The sequence below is a fragment of the Anticarsia gemmatalis genome, chromosome Z, assembly GCF_050436995.1.
Source record: "Anticarsia gemmatalis isolate Benzon Research Colony breed Stoneville strain chromosome Z, ilAntGemm2 primary, whole genome shotgun sequence".
NCBI lineage: Eukaryota > Metazoa > Arthropoda > Insecta > Lepidoptera > Erebidae > Anticarsia > Anticarsia gemmatalis.
In genome coordinates, this window is record NC_134776.1 from 18005234 (window position 1) to 18025445 (window position 20212).

The window sequence follows — 20212 nt, forward strand, 5'->3', positions numbered from 1 at the left end:
CCAAAATGAGGATTTCAGACGTGAAGTCTTGTTGTTTAAACACCTACCAAAATTGTTTGACAAGTTTGTCCGTGTAATGTGACGCGGTGTCTTTGAACACCAACTATTTCCTAAACATTATTCCGACGTCCTACCGTCTAGACGTTTGCTTTGCTATTTCATTTTCCTTTGCCTGCCAGCAATCTTCGGAAGGTGTAAAGGAAAATAAAATAGTTTTGCAAGTATCCCGTTGACACAGCGGCTTTGGATTCCATCTAGTGAGAAAATGTTATCGTGCCTCGGGCAATAAAGCTTGTTTAAAAATCAGAAATTCCTGTCGTACTTGGACCCCGTTTTCTTTAAGCGGAGGAAATACCTCTCGCCCGGTGCATATTTTCTCCGAAGTGCATTTTATCTGAACCTTTTGATGGGATGAAAATGTCTACAAAAGTATATTGTAAGTTGTTTTGAGTTTATTTGAAAGACATTCTTTTAGCTCGTAGATGTTATCGCAGTTGCCCTTTCTTGAATCATATTATTAATAAACTAATCTTTACTTCTGCACTCATAAACTCATACAAAAAATGTGAGTTTTTGAATGTTTGTAACTCAATCACGGCAAAACTTGTGAACCGATTTTGATCGGTACACAGATACTTTATAACTCATAAAACATTCTTTTACTCCGACAAATCCGCGGCTGAAGAAACCGAAACCAGTCAATAATAAAATTAATAATCAGAAGGTCGGTTTGATAGTGATATAATGCCTACTGTTTTCTAAATAAGGTCCATGCAATATGCATTACAAGTGACCATGCAGTCAAGGTGGCCTGCTAACGAGCTTCGCCAACCTTCAGTCGTTCACACACGATTATGACCACGTGCCACATATCCGAACTACTTTTAAAATATTTCTTCAGAGTTAACTTACCGTGACGTAACTTTCTTTTATAAAGAACATTATAGAGGTACTTATTGGGCTTATACACAGCTTAAGTAATTATTACAAGGTAAAAGGTTTATAAGTTGTAAATCGACGGGACCCTATAATCGGACATCTCCCCAGGCGACTGTTCAATTGCACGCATGATACGATTAAAACCCCCGTGGCCAGCACCGACGGCACTAACTAGTTAATCTCATTAAAGCTTAGCAGCAGTTTTCATATTCTCTCTAGCGAATAAACTTGATTAGCAATTCTTTAAACATCTTTGTTATCCCCTCGACCTCTTCTTCATACAATTAAATCCTTATTAATTAGTTTTTAATAAACTTAGCTTCTTGCGGAGAATTCTTGTTGAAATAAATTAATACATTTTCTTTTCCGACGTACAAAACGTACGTTTTAATCCTTGCACCAGACGTGTAATTAAAAATCGAGTAAATAGAGTACACCACGGTGTTGACGGGAAAATATGAAATTGTAGCCAGTCCTTTGTTAGGCCGTGAATCGGGATCAATATTACGACTTTTATTTCTGTTCCCTCACACCAAGTTATTAATCCACGTCTATATCGAGAAACTTATTGTCTTTTCATTTTGATTTGGTCTGTTCCGCCGTCTCACATAAACGACAATCGATTGCAGTTTCTATTATTGAAACGCCTCAAAAGATTCAAGTAAAGTTGTGGATAGTTTGAAATAATATTTTTGAATTTCCCGTTTGTTTTTATTACGGCTACTTCAGATTTGCTGTTTTGTTTGTGATCGGAGGGCACTTGTACTAAGTCGGTTTATTGAAATCTCTGAAAGCAACAAAGTGCATCGTTTATTAGAATATTTTATTCGCCGTCTAGCTCGCCAGACGATTCCTCGAAGCCATCAACTCGAGCCTTATCTACTTAGCGTCGATGCGATTTCAATTTTATGGATTTCGCTCGATTTTCCACTCGTTGTGAATCGTTTCCTATGCATTATTGGGAATGCTTTGAGCGTATTACCGGTTCATTGCCTGCGTCGCCTTTGTGACTACGATTTTAATTTACAGCGACAGATTTATACGATTTTAATATAGAATTTTTATTTGGAACTTTATTTGTACAGGTGCTTCAACGGTTTATTAACTAAGGGGATGAATATTAGATTTTTTCAATAAAGTTAGACGCTTTTCTGATTATTTTATTTGTACGTGTATTGTCAACCAGCCGAGTAAATACGCGAATTGTATAACAAGGTAGTTTTCTTAAGCCACCCGAAACTTACAGTACCATACCAATCATTCTAATCAGCCCCTTACATCCATCGACAATGTAACGTTTAAAACTATATTATCCATAACGAAAATAACGCGATATCGTAACAAAGTTTTATAACAGATCTGAAAGCTTTAGCTGTTTGTTCACTCGTTCGCAGTGTTATAGTTATCCTAGAGCGGCTGGCTCAGGCGTAGCTCGGGGAAGCCCCCGACGTAGTGTAGCGGCACGCACGATCTGCCTTGCAAACATTCTGATATTAACACTATACTACATCACAATCCTACATGTATCACTACTGACAACTTTCTAAGAATTGTACCACCAACCCTTTGTCTTCCCCGCATTGAAATTCCAGTAACTGCCTTACCAAAAGAAACAATATCGTGGAGTAAACACAATTGATTACATTTGAAATGCTGTTATCGTTAAAATCACAGAACAAAATTCTGTTTGTAAATGGATATAAAGTTTTCTATTGTAAGCTTCACACTACACTTCGCGATATCTTCAACAAAATTTCATATGCACATACCGGCTAACATGAATCGTGCTAATTAATTCTCGCTTTTATACTAAAACAACTAAACTTTCAACTTTCTAGGATAAGCTGCATTTGAGTTAGGTGTTCAAATATTCTGTAAACTGTGAAATCAAGGTTAAACACGAAAGTGCATTAAAATAGCAAAGTAAAGCCTCACTTTAACTTATGCGCGCCTTCCACTAGGAGCGAAGCGCAAAACTTCATACAAGTGCTTTAATTGTAAATGAGAAGACTGGCCTTTGGAACGAACTCATAGAATGATTAAAGTGGTTGCGGAGTTAAGCGGATTTTGTACGGACTTACAGACTTTGATGCAACTGTACTCTTCATAGATGTGCTTGAACCGTGCACGACTGGCCGGGGCGGAACAAGTTGAAGCAAGTCCGATGTACCATCGTATCTGACTGTAGTTTTGAACTTTGCTTCCCTGTTGGCTGTAATTTTAAATGAATAATTTTGCGAGGCGAATATTTGCACACCAACTTAAACACTTTATTATTATTTTTATGTCTTTCACCAACCAGACATACAAATGAACTTCAGCCACAACTTTTCTACAAACTAATCAATTTTATGTTTCGAAAACTTTATATTGCGTATAATTGAAAGCAAACAACTCAATCAAGTCATTACACAAGCAGTAGACAAACCTCATGTGTATTGGAAATCAAATAGCACTAATAGAAAGTGAACCAAGACTACAGTTCTAGATATTTCTATTATTACTATTTCGTAGTGGAAGGTGAGCACACAATACGCGAACATGATGCTGAATATTTAACCTCATTATGTAAACTAACGTTCAGTAAAAAACGTATAATTTATTCATTGCATTTCGCTACTCGTTAGGTGTTTGTAAAACTAAGATTTTTATGCGGACGCGGTTCACTGGTTGGTGTCTATGAAGTAAAGCGATTGATTCATTAAAATCTGATAAAATTATGCATATCAAAATAAATACTTAATATCACTCCTTTTTTATTACCTTTTGAAAAGAATGTATTATGTTATTATATAAAATGAACTAATAATTTAATTAACTATGGCATATTTTAAGCTGCATTTCTCGTAAAAGTGGTTAATTGCAGTTTCCAGGGACGAAGGCTTAATTCTTGGTTTTCAGAAAAGCAATTTATTTTGCACAGTGTACAAGTAGCAAGAGCAAAAGTGTGGCCTGCCGTGTAACAGGACGGACCACTGTTAATTAAAACTCGGTATTTATTTTGTAAAATACATTTCGATAGTCATAAACTTTACCTATACTACCTGCGAGACAAAAGTAAGTTTATAACGAAGGCTCAAGGTACAAATCCGCTACAATTTTTTCCTTCGTGCACAAAATATCCCACAAAATTGTGAATGTGCGGAATGAACAACACAAAAAAACAGACATGAGTGAATGCGAAATGCGAAAAAAATTACGTAACTACCAATTTTTCGTCGCCATATCAATTACAACCCCATCAGCGAACTGAAAAAGTTACTCGAAAATAAAATCACCGAAAAGTTCATTTCAATGGCTGTCCACTGCCGTTGTAATTAGTGAGTGCGTAGTACCTTTGTTCCCCCGGTGCATGTAAACCATGTTTCATATGCACGTGCAAACTTGTGCATAGTTCGTATGCATCGCTTGCCTTATATCAACTTAAACTAGAAGCCATATTGATTCATCGGTGCTTTCAAACTATCGGAACATGTATAAAGTGAAATTGTTAGAGTTGAGAGTTTGTTGTACTTGGAAATCCACGGTTTTGTTCCACGGTGTACAACTTTATGGTGCAAGCTGCCGTTACATACTTGCACTCAGATTTTATAATATAATACGCCTCAAAACTTATGTTACTAATCAAACAGGAAATTTTTAATGAGCTGTGAAACTTGCTGCTTCTTTTCCTAGGCAAACATTTGAAATAAGATTTCAAGTTAGTGAACATATTTTTGGTTATTATATTCTCGTTTCGTCTGGTTTATTAAGTGTCCAAGTTATTCAAGACAAACCAAGAACTAAAGTTTTTTGTTCCGTGTTAAAAATGAATGTAATTTCTATGATATGACAATGTTTTCATATTTTAAAAGAAACGTTACTTCTTTGGGCTTATTTGATACAAATTACAGTCTGTACAGTGCCAGTACGCAAAGTAACTCTTAGACACAAATTACTTCACCCTAAAAATACCAAGGATGCAATGAACTTTATTAAAAAAATCAATTCAAATATATTATACCCTGAATAGCCAGTGCATCTCACTGAAATCAATATTCATTTGAACCAAGTCCAAATGAGACAAGCCGCGGCTTAAAGGACTTCTGTCTGCTGGCTTTATACGTGCGACGGCAATAAGCCTACTTTTTGCTCTCACATATTCGATTTTTAGGAATTAATTAGCAATCCGGCTTCAAAATATCATTTGGTAAAAGCAAGGGGTAAAATGTTTCATTGGTTTCTTTATTTCGTGGCGTTGCCGCTGTTTATTTTAAGCCGCCCGAAAGCCTTTGCCTTAGCTCGAAAGGTCCGACTTTTTTACTTCAGTTTTGATACATTGATTTACTAAAATAATTTCGGAAGTGATTGCTGTAACGTTAACATTGTCCGGATTGTTTATCTTTACTTTTCTATTTATTTTTCTATAGATATTTTAAATATGAACTAAATCCTTTTTGGGACAAATTCAAGTTATACTAAAACTGAGATAAATAGTTTTCTGCACACATACTTAAAATCACGACTTCTTCCCATTGGGATAGGCAGAGACCAGATAATGCTACTTGGTACCATGCTTCCTTTGTTTCATTCACATCCATACATCTTTTCACTCATACGTGTTGTCTTGTATAGTTTAGGAAGCACATCTGAATGTAAGTCAGGTGGTCAACATTTTAATTCCTTTTCCCCTTATTTGCTTACGGACGACATCGAAGTGCGGCGAGCTTAATGAACAAATATTATCTGATAATATTAACGGGTAATATTTTCTGTCAATAAATTATCGCATACTCAATAAATAAGTTTTCACGCGAAGTAAAATATAAAATTTCAGGTCCATTTTAATGAGCTTGTGTTTTATTGCATCTCATTTTCTGTAATACGGTAATGCAATTTTAACGAACGATATTATTTATCATTCCGTGGCCAATGAAGAGTATTAAAAAGCAAATAAAAGGATATTGCATGAAATGCCACGTGGAAATCGTAACACGTTCACACTGCTATCGGGTATTCACAGGATTTGAATTGGAATTAATCCCTGCGTGCCTACTATTTGTCTTGAAAACTATTTTCGATTGTGACTGTAGTTATTGAACTATTCAAAACTAGATAGTAAAAAATGCGTCTGTGCCACGACAAGCTAAAATCCGAATTGTCGATACTAAGATTTTGCTAAAGGCTACCTTGCTGTGACTAAGAAACAATTAACAGCTGTTAAATAATTGCTTACAATTTTTTTTTCCACTTTTTACCATAATACTCTTAAATGCTGTCAATGAAAAATCTTTAGTAAAAGAATTACGACTAGATTATCGTTACTTTTGGACTATACATACAGTTGATTCTGATTCTTTACTTTTTTCCTTAAATCACTCTAACTTTTTGGGAAAAGTTAGAGTGATTTAGGCTTAGGTGAGAGGGCTTGAGGTGGACGACTTATAATATTAGGTTGGGGAATAAGTGTTTTCGCATTATAGTATATATGAACTTGTAATAAAATCTCTTTGGCTTCAAGAATCACAAATGAGTACACGGTTCATTATGTTTCTTTCAGTGAGCTCATGAGGTACCCAAATATCGAGCTTTTTTGTGTAGAGAAAAGATTTTATTAGAAGTTCATACATACTATAAAGCGAAAACACTTTTTCCCCGACCTAATATGTAATTGCATACAATCCAACAATGACAAAAATATAATTTTAGTTTAATAATGGTAAAATAGTCGAAACGCAATTACGGCGAGCATGGGTATTTCAGATCGATCGCAACCACACTTCCCGCGCCGCGCCGTCTGCAAACTTACTATTCAACTCGAACTATAGTGCATTTAACTATAACATACGTGAGCACGGAAACAAACGGTAGGGCCCTACCGAAAACAAAATGTTTGTACATCTATACAATACGAAACTTTATTATTTTCACCGCTTTTGATTTTCAACCGCTTTGCTCTTTGTGGTCATTCGTGCTCACCCCTTTAGCGTATTTAAAACGATTTACCCCTTTTGAAAAGGATTGCGATTTTGAAGAGTCATTTTTTTGCTGCTATTTATTTCTATTTAAAAAATCTATCGACAATGGATATGGCGAGGTGAACTGGGGAAACTTGTCACTTAATTGGGGAGCGCTATTCAAATACTTATCCGCTTATGCGTGAAATTTAACCTTTTGATAGTTTACAGGATGTAAGTATGAATGACGAAGTTTGAATGGCGCTAAAGAGATTTAAATGTGGTTTTAAATGGACTTGCAACCTTACGAATTAACTGTTATTATAATAACGTAAATGCGAAAGTATCTCTGTTACGCTTTCACGATCTAACTACTGAACCGATTTATAGCCCGATTTATCTTACGTGTTTCACTTAGTACCTAAGCAATCTTACCGTTTCTTAGAATTATTTCTTTAAAATCTTAGTCTTTTGAAAATTAATAACAAACTGGTTTAAAACTTTTCCCTAGCCTGGTTGAGTATCCCACGGCTGGGCAAAGGCCTTTCTCTTTCCTTCCAAATCACCCTATCGCTGGCAAGATCCGACCGGACAAGACTAAGACCGGCCTAAAACTACACTTAAAACAATCTATAACCATTTAATTATATGCAGAAACGTTACTTTACTTTTTATAATTTTTTTAATCTAATATTTCCATGACCAGTAAAGTCAAGTGGTTTTCTGGATCACAAGGCTTATGAATTATAACAAGAATATCAGAGACTATAGTAACTATACTATACGCAGGCCGTTACAAACGTGCGAGCTACGTCATAATCAAAAGAATGAAATGAATGTGTAAATGCGAGCGAGAGACTCCGATAAAATGACATCACTTAGTTCGCACGTTTAAAATCGCCCGAGTATAGAACCTAGATTTATTTGTCTCAATAAACTTCATAAGTCACACGTGTAGTGACTTATATTTTTAGCCAATTGTGATAAAACGTGTAAGGTTTAATTCATACGGTTTTAGATGTGCGACGTGGGTTCAGCTAGGAGCGCGTGTGAACGCCTACAACTGACACGGGGCTCACGAATGTCACAACTAATTATATTTACACTTTTCATTCTATAGATTTTATACTTGCACTTTGTTTCATCGAAGAAGGAAGGGTTAAAAGGTGTTTTAAATTCTGCCAAGTGCGAGTTGGCCTTGCGAAGGTTTCGGTATCATTGTTTATAAAAATCGCGTTTGTTGTATGAGTGCCCTATTCAATATTTTAGATTTTGTTGTTGAAGCGGCAACATAAATACATCTTCTATGAAAATTTGAACCGTCTAGTATAAGATACAACCTTATTACAGACAGCGAAGTCTTAGTGCTTTTGAGGATTCCCGTTTTACTCTCTCGGTAGGGAATCCTAAAAAGTAGTTAACTATTTTTTGTGTTATGTGCGATTACGATACATTTCCTATAACCGGGCGACAACGACGGTGCGGTCGAAAAAATAAGTGTTGAATATATCATACAAAGTAATAAAATTTCTATATAAAAATAAAGTAACACCAGAACACCAGTCCAACGTTCGTGCTAGTCCTAATATTGATGGAATTTTAAATGTAACTTTATTTAAAACCGTGACTATCGGGTATCATTGCGGTTCAGAATAGCAATTAGCTTGGCAGCCCTTTTTGATAGTGCTAGTACTAATTGCATAGCCACTATCGACTTGAATGATACACGCTAGTTCCGGCAAACTAATTGGAGACTGCAACTACAATTAATGCTTGTGCAGGTACACACATTGTTTGTCAAACCAATTAAGGTAGTCTGGTCGTATGTTAGTGTTTCAAAAGCTTGACAACTTGAAAGCAAGCTGTTATAATTATTTTGATTAGCTTTGATTTAAATGCAGACTGAAGAAGATGTCCAATTATTTTCCTACAAGACATTGTTTGATTCGTCGTTTTGCTACAGTACCTGGTATAGTGCAACTTAGAAAAGAGTCTTGTATGCAAGGTTCACGGCTTGTGAAGGATTAGAAAATTGACGAAGTTGTAACTTAGCAACGTAATCAAACATTGTACTTAGGTATTAGAAATAAACGCGGCACGGTCGGTACTTTATCCGACTGCTGACCACAAGGTCCATAGGGTCCGATTCCCAGGTCGCACAAATGATAGGGATAAAATAGGAGATGAGTTTGTATGTGTGTGTAAATTCTGACCTAAGTCACAAACCACGTGCGGCAAAAGCTAGGTACCTATATGGGACTAAAATTGTTAATAACTTTGATACGTTGTCTATTTTTTACACTACTGCCAACACCTTTGGGTATAACAGGCGTGTTATTATGTATGTATATGAAACAATCACTTGCAAGTGAAACATCATGATTAAATCTAGCCTAAGCATTGCAGCACAATTTCGGCCTGCAGGTTTCAATCGTCAGACGTGTCAACACAGTATAACAGTCTGATCCCCTTTGAACGATCCATAGAACAAACAGTAGCATACAAACCCTCCACTCATCAGATAGACGTGACTCTCATTGATAGCTAGGAACGTTTCTAAGCGGATTTAAGATCGTTATTGTGTACTTAGGATTGCTTACAGTTTAACGTGAATATGATGGATGCTGAAGCACTATTAACATGTTACTTGTATTAACAATGCAATCAGTTGCTACATAATAAGCTTAGTGGATTCACTTCCATGCTTCTGAAAGTTCAAACTATTTGGCTATAGGAGAAAATAAGTTTACAAAGTTAACTCGAAAACGTTCCGGCAAATATTAACAAAATAAGTGTGTAAAAATATATCTCATTTTATTATCTCAATGAACCTCGCCCGAATTCGGCAATAAGTCCACCATGCCGATCAAGTGCGGTTTGAAATTTTGTATCATTCGATAAACTGTTTTAAGACCCGTTTATGCAAGGTTTTAGTTCGATTTTATAGCAAGTGTTATTTCTAAACAAATGCGTAAATAGGAGAAGTCTGAAACAAATAGCTTTACAATAATAAAATAGTAAATAACTTTCGCTAGCAACTGCATGTATCGTATCGCATCGTAGACCGGTGCCGCTGCTCCGCCACACACGGCACACATAGGAAGTTGTACTGAAAAGAACAATAGGGTGCTTTCGTGTCAATGGGACGCAAGTGCCTCCGGTGCACTGCACATAACTATGTCAACCGGCTTATATCTTTGCACATATAAACTGCTCGGAAAGGATTTTTTCTTGAGTCATATTAAGCGTACTGTGCTTGCTTACTTTTAAATGTTTAAATTGCGTGATCGGAATCCCATATGACAAAAAATAATCATTCCTAAATCTAATAATTTAAAAAACCCATCGTTTAAGTTTTCTGCAATAACAAATGATTATATTGTTTTTAATTCTGCGATAATAAATTAGTCAGCCAGGACTGTTACATTTTATTTATCTTACTAATCCATACTAAAACTCTGTCTGTCTGTCTGTCTGTTACTCAATCACGCCTAAACTACTTAACTAATTTGCGTGAAATTTGGTATGGAGATATTTTGATACCCGAGAAAGGACATAGGCAACTTTTTACTCCGGGAAAATGACGCATTTCCATGGGAAATTCAGGTGGCGGACGAAGTCGCGGGTAAAAGCTAGTATTATAAATGCGAAAGTTTGGCTAAGTATTTGTTACTCAAATCACGACAAATTGAAGATAATTGAAAGACTTTGATGATCATACTGGCTATTGCTTATGTGCAAGAATAACACATATGTATTAGAAATATACCTATTCCACGCTGAAGTAGTCACGGTCTTAAGCTAATTTAAATGTTACGATTAGCTCCATCATGTTTTACGCCCGTGTTCTTCAATTATTATATTTATCCCGGTTTTTGGCGTTTTGGCCGTGGCTAATAGCCGTATAATATCTCATCTCGGGACTCGTGTCTCAAGTGTACAAAGGGTTAATCTGACCGTCCAGTTTCAATGCATACAGCGGATTTACTAGACGGCGGCAATCAAAATACGACGGGGGAAAATTACAGACAAAAGTATGTACTGGTTTCATGAATGTAAAAGATGATTGTTATGGAGATATTCGTAGCCCCCTAGTAGACTGACTAAAGATCCTTTGTGCGAAAGAGTGGTTTAGTAAATGTATCATAAAAAATACGAATACAATTGTATAAAAATTTTCGCAGCCCCCCTTTGTAGACTGACCAGAGACTTGATGTAAAGAAAGATATCTTTCACACTAAGAACCAGTTGTGCCGTTTGGGGAGTGGTTAAAAAAATGGGTACGAAATTATTATTACAGTCATACATTGCGGCATATTGCGTGGTTGTATGTAGACGAGTAAGGAAAGATGACCTGTGTATGTGAATTTTAAAAATATATATTCGTATTCAATGCTTCCTCTATATTTGAGACAGACCCAGCTTTTTCGAAGTTTTTCTTATCATACGAAAACTTCTACAAAAACAAATACAAACTGCGATGAAAAGTTAACCTCAAGGAGAAGGCCAATCGATATTAAATTGACAAGGTACAAAAATCAATAGATGACGTTCAAATGTAATATTTTGAACAACAATCAGCCTGGCCAAGCTTTCAACTATGTTGAAGACGGCTTTCAGTCTCGCCAGATGCAGAGTTATAACAAGATGGGGTTCTTGTCTTATCGGTGAGACTGATTGTCAGACTATCAAGCTTCTGACTGCTGATAACGACTGTCAAAAATCTTTAAAAATAAAGGCAAGAACTCATAATTTAACTTGCCTTCCGAGACACGGTATAAATAATATGATCACCCATCCACAGATCCACACCGGCAAGCGTAGCTTACCCTAAGAGATCGAACCGCCCGCCTTAATACTCCTAACATTCTAGACAACACAAAAGGAAATAAACAACAGATATATATATTTATCTATATGATAACAAACAAAAGTGCTTCATGCTACGATTTCCGGAGTCGCGTCGAGGAGATGAAATTGTCTTTTCTTTGTTAATTTCTTTGTGATTTAATCCTGTTTGCAGACTTCCTAGCGTTCAGCTTGTTAAATAATCTGTTTGTAGTACACTTATTGCGTTGCACTTTGCTTGCTTTGTTTTTAATTGAATAAAAGACGGTACATGCATTCATACAAAATTTAGTAAAAGCTTGGGAACATTGTTTAAAATCTTTGTAAACTGGTAACGTGGTTGAAAAGAAGAAGAAATGCCAATTTAGAATTTATACAAAGCTTTGTCAGTGAATTTCTTTGTTTCGAAGATATTAATAGACGGTAGGTACCATATTAAGGTTCAATATCATAAAATCAAGCTAAAGATTCACACCGTTAAATTAATATAACTACAAAACATAACTATAGTCTAAAATCACTTCCTTACTTGTAGCATAAAAGCGAAATCAAAAAATCAATGTAAAGTATATAAAAGTTGTTGTCTTGATTCACATATTCAACATGAGGTAGGTACTTATTGAAATCGAAAAACTTTTACTTATTTTTATAAGAATATTCTAAAGCCATAGCTAACGAAAGTCTGCAATTAAAAAATATCAGTTAAAGAATCAAATCAGATATACTCTTCGCCATAGAAGTGGTCTTATTAGCCGCAGTTTTCCCCTTCTAAATTACTTTGTTGCAGTTTCTACATTCTTAAATATGTTTATAACTTTATTTCTGCGTTAATTACTTTCTGTTTGACTGTTTCCAGTGTTTCTATAAGGTAATGAGTTGTTTATATAACTTGTAATTGTGGTTCTGATTTATTATTGTTCTGTTAGCTACCTTGTAAATAACTTTAATTTTACTTACATGTCCTTTCTACTATATTATCGGTTATCTAACGAAAGAAAAATGCGTCCTGTATTCTATTTATATAATTATTTTGACAGCTTTTCCAATTATTTGGACGTTCCAAATGAAACCCAACAAGTAACCCACATGTAGTCTTCCTATTGCAAAGTTTAGAAGTGAATACCATCCCACTGACATGTTTGCTCCCTGATATCATTATAGGCATTTAGGATAAAAAAAAGATTAGGAAAGATTAGGAAAAGGTTACATCGCAGTTGAATTTAATTCTTTTTTTTCTTTAAAGAAACTTTACACTTGAACTAGGCCGGGATTGAGTGATTGAAATGAACTTTAAAGTTCAACACTACTTTAAACTAATTTTACAAAACAAAGCCTCGGCATTCGACAAAAAGAACAACAATATGTTTAAAAGAAATCCGATTTTCTTTAATATAAAGGGCACGAAGCCTAGAAAGAACTTCGATGCATTTCCAGAAAGTTCGATTTTATTTCCAACTTTAATATGCACCGTGAATTTACAATGAATTGAAACCGAATATGGGTATCTTGTATTACGTTTTCTTATGACTTTTACTCAACTTATAGAATTATCTGACGTTAGAAAAATATCGCCTTTCTTTTTTAAAAAAGTAGTCCATGCGTTGGATTTACCTCTTTTGAATAGACTGTTCTTTACACTAAAGATAGCAAATAAACTCTGTCAAAATAACATTTCCTAATCGATACTAATCCAGTGGTAACTACGCTACCGATAATTAACCCTTATATACTAGTCAATTTAACAGTATATAAAAAAGTGTCAGATAACCTATCCGTTGAATAAAGTTTAAGAAAATGTATGAAAACTGCTGTCAGAGTTCCATCTGATAAACACTAGTCGATAATTAAAAGTAGTGAAACATGATCTAAATATATTTATTTTGTCCACAGCTGGAGCGTGCCAACCGCCGATACATTCTTACGCAGGGTCCCTTGGCATTCACCGTGGGACATTTTTGGTTGATGATCTGGGAACAGAATACAAAAGCAATACTAATGCTCAACAAAGTGATAGAGAAAAACGAGATCAAATGCCACTGGTACTGGCCACAGGCGATCGGTGAAGCCCACCAGATGACCTTCAATGATGTCAAGTTGGCCGTCACTCTGGTCAACGAAGAAGACTGCTGCTATTACTCCACTAGGCTGTTCAGGTGAGGGTCTTTCCCTTGTTTTATTTAAAAAGGATTGTTTACGTCAATTTGGAGTGAAACCACCGAAAGCGGATTATACTTCATCCTATTTTGAATGTAAGATATTCGCATAAACGTCAAAATCTATTGTTTTATTACTGTCATATTATATTATTTACATAACTAAGTATAGCTTAACCCCCGGTTTCTGAGGTACATTTAACGGTAGTTTATCTATTCAATAGCGTCATAACTCATACAAAAAAACGCTATTGAATAGATAAACTACCGCTAAATGTACCCCAGAAACCGGGTATATTCCCGTTGTCTGCTTGTCCACCCCGGGTGGACAGTGACACAAATCTTTTAAAAAGTTCTCGGTGTCCACCCCTGGGGGACAGTGAGAATTAATTTTAAATTATTCCCACTGGCCACCTCGGGTGGACAAAGACACGAGTTTCATATTACTAGTCTCGATGTTCACCACCGGTGGACAAAGCCACTGCTTAAATAAACATTCTCAATGTCCACGCTTGCTAGAAATGGGTGTAAATAATTATAACAAAATTAATTAAGTAGGTACATAGTTTAATCATATTATCAACATCTTTAGGGTAAATAGAAGTAGTTACACTATCTATTGTGTGTTTTCCCATATAATGTTGATTGACGCTAAGTTGCGGCACTTATTAAACCAAGGTATAAGTTATAACAATAAACGTAAAAAAATATATTTAAAGTGATCATTTTATTCACGACATGCGAATGGGACTTGTCAATGGGGACTTCAATATTGATTTATTTCTAGAAAGGATGAGGATGTAAAGATTTTTCTGTGACTTTGATTAATACCTATTTTGATAATTATTTGTGTAGATTGCAAAAGTAAAAGATGTTGATAATATGATTAAACTTTAGACCTACTTATTTTTTTACACCCAATTCCATCAAGCGTGGACATTGAGAATGTTATTTAAGCAGTGGCTTTGTCCACCGGTGGTGAACATCGAGAGTAGTAATATGAAACTCGTGTCTTTGTCCACCCGGGGTGGCCAGCGGGAATAATTTAATATTAATTCTCACTGTCCCCCAGGGGTGGACACCGAGAACTTTTTAAAAGATTTGTGTCACTGTCCACCCGGGGTGGACAAGCAGGGGGTGGACAACGGGAATATACCAGAAACCGGGGGTAAGTGAAGCTTGGTCGATTGACGGAAGCGTGCTTTCTGACTACTTTTTTTTTGTGAATAGGTAAATGCGGGTTGCAATTGATCCCATGTAAAAAACTATTTTCCATACCCTAACGTTAGAAATACAAAACTTCAGTACACTGACATCGTTTAAAACTTGCACAACAAAGTTTCGCAACATCTGTTAAACTTCAAAAAATACTCAACAATTTTAAAGTAACGCAATTTGAAAGACATTAAACGTCAAATCAAACAGTATTGATTTAGATTCTATTGAAAAGTTTCACGTGATTTCAAATCTCGACTGTATTACTCCTACTGTGATTTGTAGTATCAATAAAATTTATTTGCATACGAAACCTTTTCTAGTAATATGCATTAATAACGAATGCGTTGTTTGGTTAGCGTGCCACTACATATTAGTTAACTAGAACAAAACTTACATTATATTGTTTCACCTAGTTAGTGGCGACCTAATACAAAAGTTGTTAAACTGCCTGGAAGCCGATTAGTTTGAACGCTGATGACTATATTGACAACAATTAATAACTTGCAATATCGTAGGCAGTTTTGATAACTCAATTTTAAAGCGAACCATTAAAACTTTTGTATAGCTAAGTGCAAATTACTAACACAATAATGTGTGACCGGACTCTCTTTCAACTAACATTTCATTTTCATTTAACGTATCGTTCTATACATCAAACAAAATAGCAGTTCGTAAATTAATCAAATCATTAGACGGGTGAAAAGTAGATAAGGTCCAATCAAAGCTCAAACTCGGTCGCTTGTATAGTTAGTGGCCAGCTGATAGTTGTTCAACCTTACCAATGATCTTTAACTTGTAATTTTCACTAATAACAAGACTACCAATTTTAAACATACTCTTCGAAGCCTGAAGAAGCTCAATTAAAATACTGAACGGTCACATATGTCCGTGCTAAACCACCGACCACCCGGTTTGTTTTCCGTCTCAGTTTATTCGGTGGCTGCAAGAAACTAACTAAAAAGCTAAGCTAGCTATAATATAAGTTGTTTTTTACACATTACTGTATCAATGCCAGTGTCTCCTCGGGAAGGGACATATCTTAAGTCTACCATGATGCTCTACCACAAAAATAAACTATGTAATAAAATAAATACGTCGTTTAACAAATAACGTATCGTAATTCTAACATTTCGCGTGTAATACTAGTTTAGAAACAGTATTAAACGTGCAATGAAAGAAATATAAAGCTAGTTCCATCCATTTGATATACACATACAATTTGAGTGACGCCGCGCGCACCGGCCACGTCAATTCACCGCCAAGGCTACAGGGAGCACGACAATTGCAGCGCTGAAATTAATTGTATCATTGATAAACGATTGTGCCGGGGTAAACTTGACATTGAAATACATATTTTTTATATAATGTACGATGGAGATGAAAAAGGACTTTTACAATTATTTTAAGATTGGTAAATGACACGATATTCCAGATAGATTAGGTGTTGTTTCAATATGGTAGCTACATTACGGCAAAGTTTCATGAAAACGACTCAGAAGTAAATTTCAGTAAAACCATCCATACAGCACGAACAAAAAATGTGAACAAAACCCATAGTAACAACATACTTGGTTTTTAAAAAAATGCACTCAAAAGGGAATTGAATCCACAAACCCCGTGCTCACAGCTAGTGACGTGATGACCATCGTTACTACTGCACTAAGGTCGCCGGACAACTGCAAAAGTCGGCTGCTTAACTGGTTCAAAGTGCGCGCTAAAAGCCCAATCCGATTTAACCATCAGCCAAAGCAAAGTTCCCAATTCTGAGAAACGTTTCTTAAAGACCGAATAAACATATTGGTAAAAGTAAAAATCCAATATTTTATCCTTTTACATTATGACAGTCAAAGTTGACTGAATTTACCTCAACTTAAGAACATGAATATAATAATTTTATAACACAATATTCTTATAAAAATATACAGACATCGTATTGTTATGTGTTACAGTTGACAATAAGTAGACCAATTACATGTTCTGCTTTTCAACGGAGCAAATAATTATATTCTTGTTTAATGAATCTGATTGAGAACTCCTTGATAGGTTTTTATTTGATGTCTTGTGCGCGGTAAAGCGTGTATTGTGTGAAATAAGACGATATATTTATGCTTTGATTGGCTATGTGTAAATGATACGAATGTTTCTTAGAAATAAAAATGATGTATAAATTATTTTAAATCGAATTTTTATTTGCCGATCACATACGTTAACTATTTGTTGTTTTAAAAGTAAATTATCAACCAATATTAAATGTAGGATGATGATTTATTGAAAGCTAAACAAATTAAGGAAAAAAAAACTCTACCTTGTCAAATATGCTCACCAATTTCATTTCTCATTAGTCCAATAACAAAACTAGCATTCCATTTGGCACACACGTAGGACACTAACCACATAAAAAAACGAAACAATATAGCCATCAACCATGTTAATCAAAGCACATATTTGTGCAATTCTAAATCGCGATGATTCTCCCGCACTGCTAAAAATCTAATGACATACCCCTTTGCCCAACCCACATCATCACGCAATCTACAACTGTCATGTAACACAAGACACTGTCCCACAGGCTATACGACCTAGAGACAGAGACGAGTCGTGACATCATGCAGTACCATTACACGACGTGGCCAGACTTCGGCGTGCCCACCTCTCCCGACGCGTTCCTCCACTTTCTGAAGCGAGTGCGAGAGTCTGGTGTCTTGGATCCCACTGACGGGCCGCCGGTCATCCATTGCAGCGCCGGCATCGGACGCTCCGGGACTTTCTGCCTCGTTGACTGCTGCCTTGTTATCGTAAGTCATCTTAATAGCCAAATGTTGAAGTATATGATCCTTAGATGTCCCGTAACAGAATCTACCTGTCTCTCTTTTTAATTTTCTGATTTGTTCCCGTTTAAATGTCAGTGGCAGATTCCTCTTATAATGTTTGCAATAAATCTAAAAATACGCGCGCTATCGAAAATCACATCAGTTTAAGGTCATTATAAATTTAAACCGACCACGTAAATCAAAAGGTCAGCTGAAAAATCAGCCACTTACATATGTACGATGCGCTTGTCATAAAATCAATATGTGCCTATTTTCGTCGACGTATCTTTTAAACTCCATAGTCTTCAAAAGTGCTGCATGAATATATTTTCCGACTGCATGTATGTAATTATTTCTATGTGTTCCAATATGCATGTACCTGTATCGTTGTGTTTTCCAGGAGCCCTGGTAACGAAGAGCATGTGAAGTGACACCTGCATCTATTAAAATATCGCAATTAAGTCCTATGTTAAAATTCTCTTTGCCACCATTTTTACAGCCGAACTTGTTTTTTTACTAAGAGATCAAAGAAACAATGTCATATTAAAAAATGACATTGATTATACTTTATTACCTTTGACATAGTCCTGTAAAAGCTTTACGCATAAGATTTGAAAATTGCAAAGCATTGTAGACCTTCAATACTCCCAATAACGTCGAATTTCAACTAACCAAAACCTCAACCAACGGCCACTTCGGGGTTCTGAACGATTTGTAGTATTTGCTTAATTTTCAACATTATTTCAATGCATGCAAAGTCGACAATAGCAGTGATAAATTGTGTTTGTAACGTCTGTGATATCAGCCCTTATGCAAAGTTGTAGGTGTTCGAATATAAGTACTCTACTCTATTGGTTGGTAGTTCTCTGCTTCGCCTTAAAGTGACCGGGGCGCGCCGTAATGCACTGAAAAATCGTGGGAAATCATTTCACTGCCGGTCGCGCTAACGTTCGTACGCGTCCCGCCGCACTCCGCGGTGCGCCGCGCTGTCGCTTTCACTTGCGATCATGGAGCCCGACAGGGCGGAGGGGTGCTCCGAATCACCAGATAAAATACGACTTACTGATATTCCGCAAGAAGAAGGCCGGAAAATACCTACGTTCACCTTTGATTTCGTAGAGGTGAATAATTAAAGTTTTATCGAGATGTTTTTTTGCCGGGATTCAGATGCTTTTATTGCATAAAATATTTTTTATTGCGTTAATAATTTAAAATAATATAGAATCGTGATAAATAAAGTGATTTTTAATTATTTATTAACCGGTTTTGCGGCAAAAACGTAAAGAATAAATATTTTCACGCGGTTTAAATTTAAAATAAATAAAATAAAATTATTAATTTTTTAATTTAATTAAATTCGTGAAAGCGTCTAAAAATTATTAATTACGTTATAATTTCGATACGGATAAATTACGTGCGTGTGCTTTTAAAATAATAAAAAATCGGCAAGTTTTTTTCGGCAAACGTACTTATATTCGAACACCGACAACTTTGCAAGGGGGAAAAAAGGGTAACATCTAACCGGAATAATATTTATCAGGTGGAAAAAGAGGGAATCGAAAAGGTAGACATTCAAGAAACATTGCTGGAGATGCGCCGCCACCGAATGGGATTAATCCAGACTCCTGATCAGCTACGGTTCTGTTACCAGGCCGTGCTGGAAGGAACCAAGTACCTGGATCCTAATTGGGTCAGCACCTGGGTAAGTGGATTTTTATATTTTCGAGTGATTAGCTGACAGTGTTGTATCGGTCAAAGTTTTCAAAGTGATCGAGGATTTACGCGCGCGATGTGTTACAAAATGTTGTTATTGTGTGATACAGTTTTCGAATACAACTGTGCTTTTTACCATAGTTCGCATTTGTGGAAATACGTAAAATTTATTTTCTTTTTATATATGAATGTTACAAAGTGTCGGTATAGTGTTTAAATTAATGGTGCCCGTGCATTATAGTGGCGAAATATTTAAGTGAAATTATTTTCTTATTATTTTCGGTAATTTTTTTAAGAGCATATTTATTTTTACGTATATTTCGAATTAGTGAAAAACGCCGTAATAAATTTTCTTTTAAAGTAATAATGTTATAAAGTGTTATATTATAATTGTGTGTAAATAAATCCGTGCTTATAAGTGCCGAAATATTAAAGTGAAATTGTGTTTCGGTTAATTCTTTTAGAAAATATCATTTCGGTTTTTCGCTATACGTCAAGAAATAAATTTCTTTTGATATTGAACACTATCAGTGTTAGTCTATATAAGTGTATATTTATTAGTTCTATGAATAAATATTAACAGTATTAAAATGTG

The 20212-nt window shown here is 35.6% G+C and overlaps 1 protein-coding gene across 2 annotated transcripts in view; it reads left to right on the forward strand.

Moving 5' to 3' along the window:
- The window catches only part of LOC142986151 (tyrosine-protein phosphatase non-receptor type 61F-like), a 72904-nt gene that overhangs the window by 38114 nt on the left and 14578 nt on the right, over positions 1–20212 (forward strand). For both annotated transcript variants that reach the window (XM_076134438.1, XM_076134439.1), the window contains exons 3-5: positions 13614–13876; positions 17664–17889; positions 19445–19606. In XM_076134438.1, the coding sequence (XP_075990553.1) occupies positions 13614–13876; positions 17664–17889; positions 19445–19606 (651 nt within the window). The remainder of the gene's footprint in view (positions 1–13613; positions 13877–17663; positions 17890–19444; positions 19607–20212) is intronic.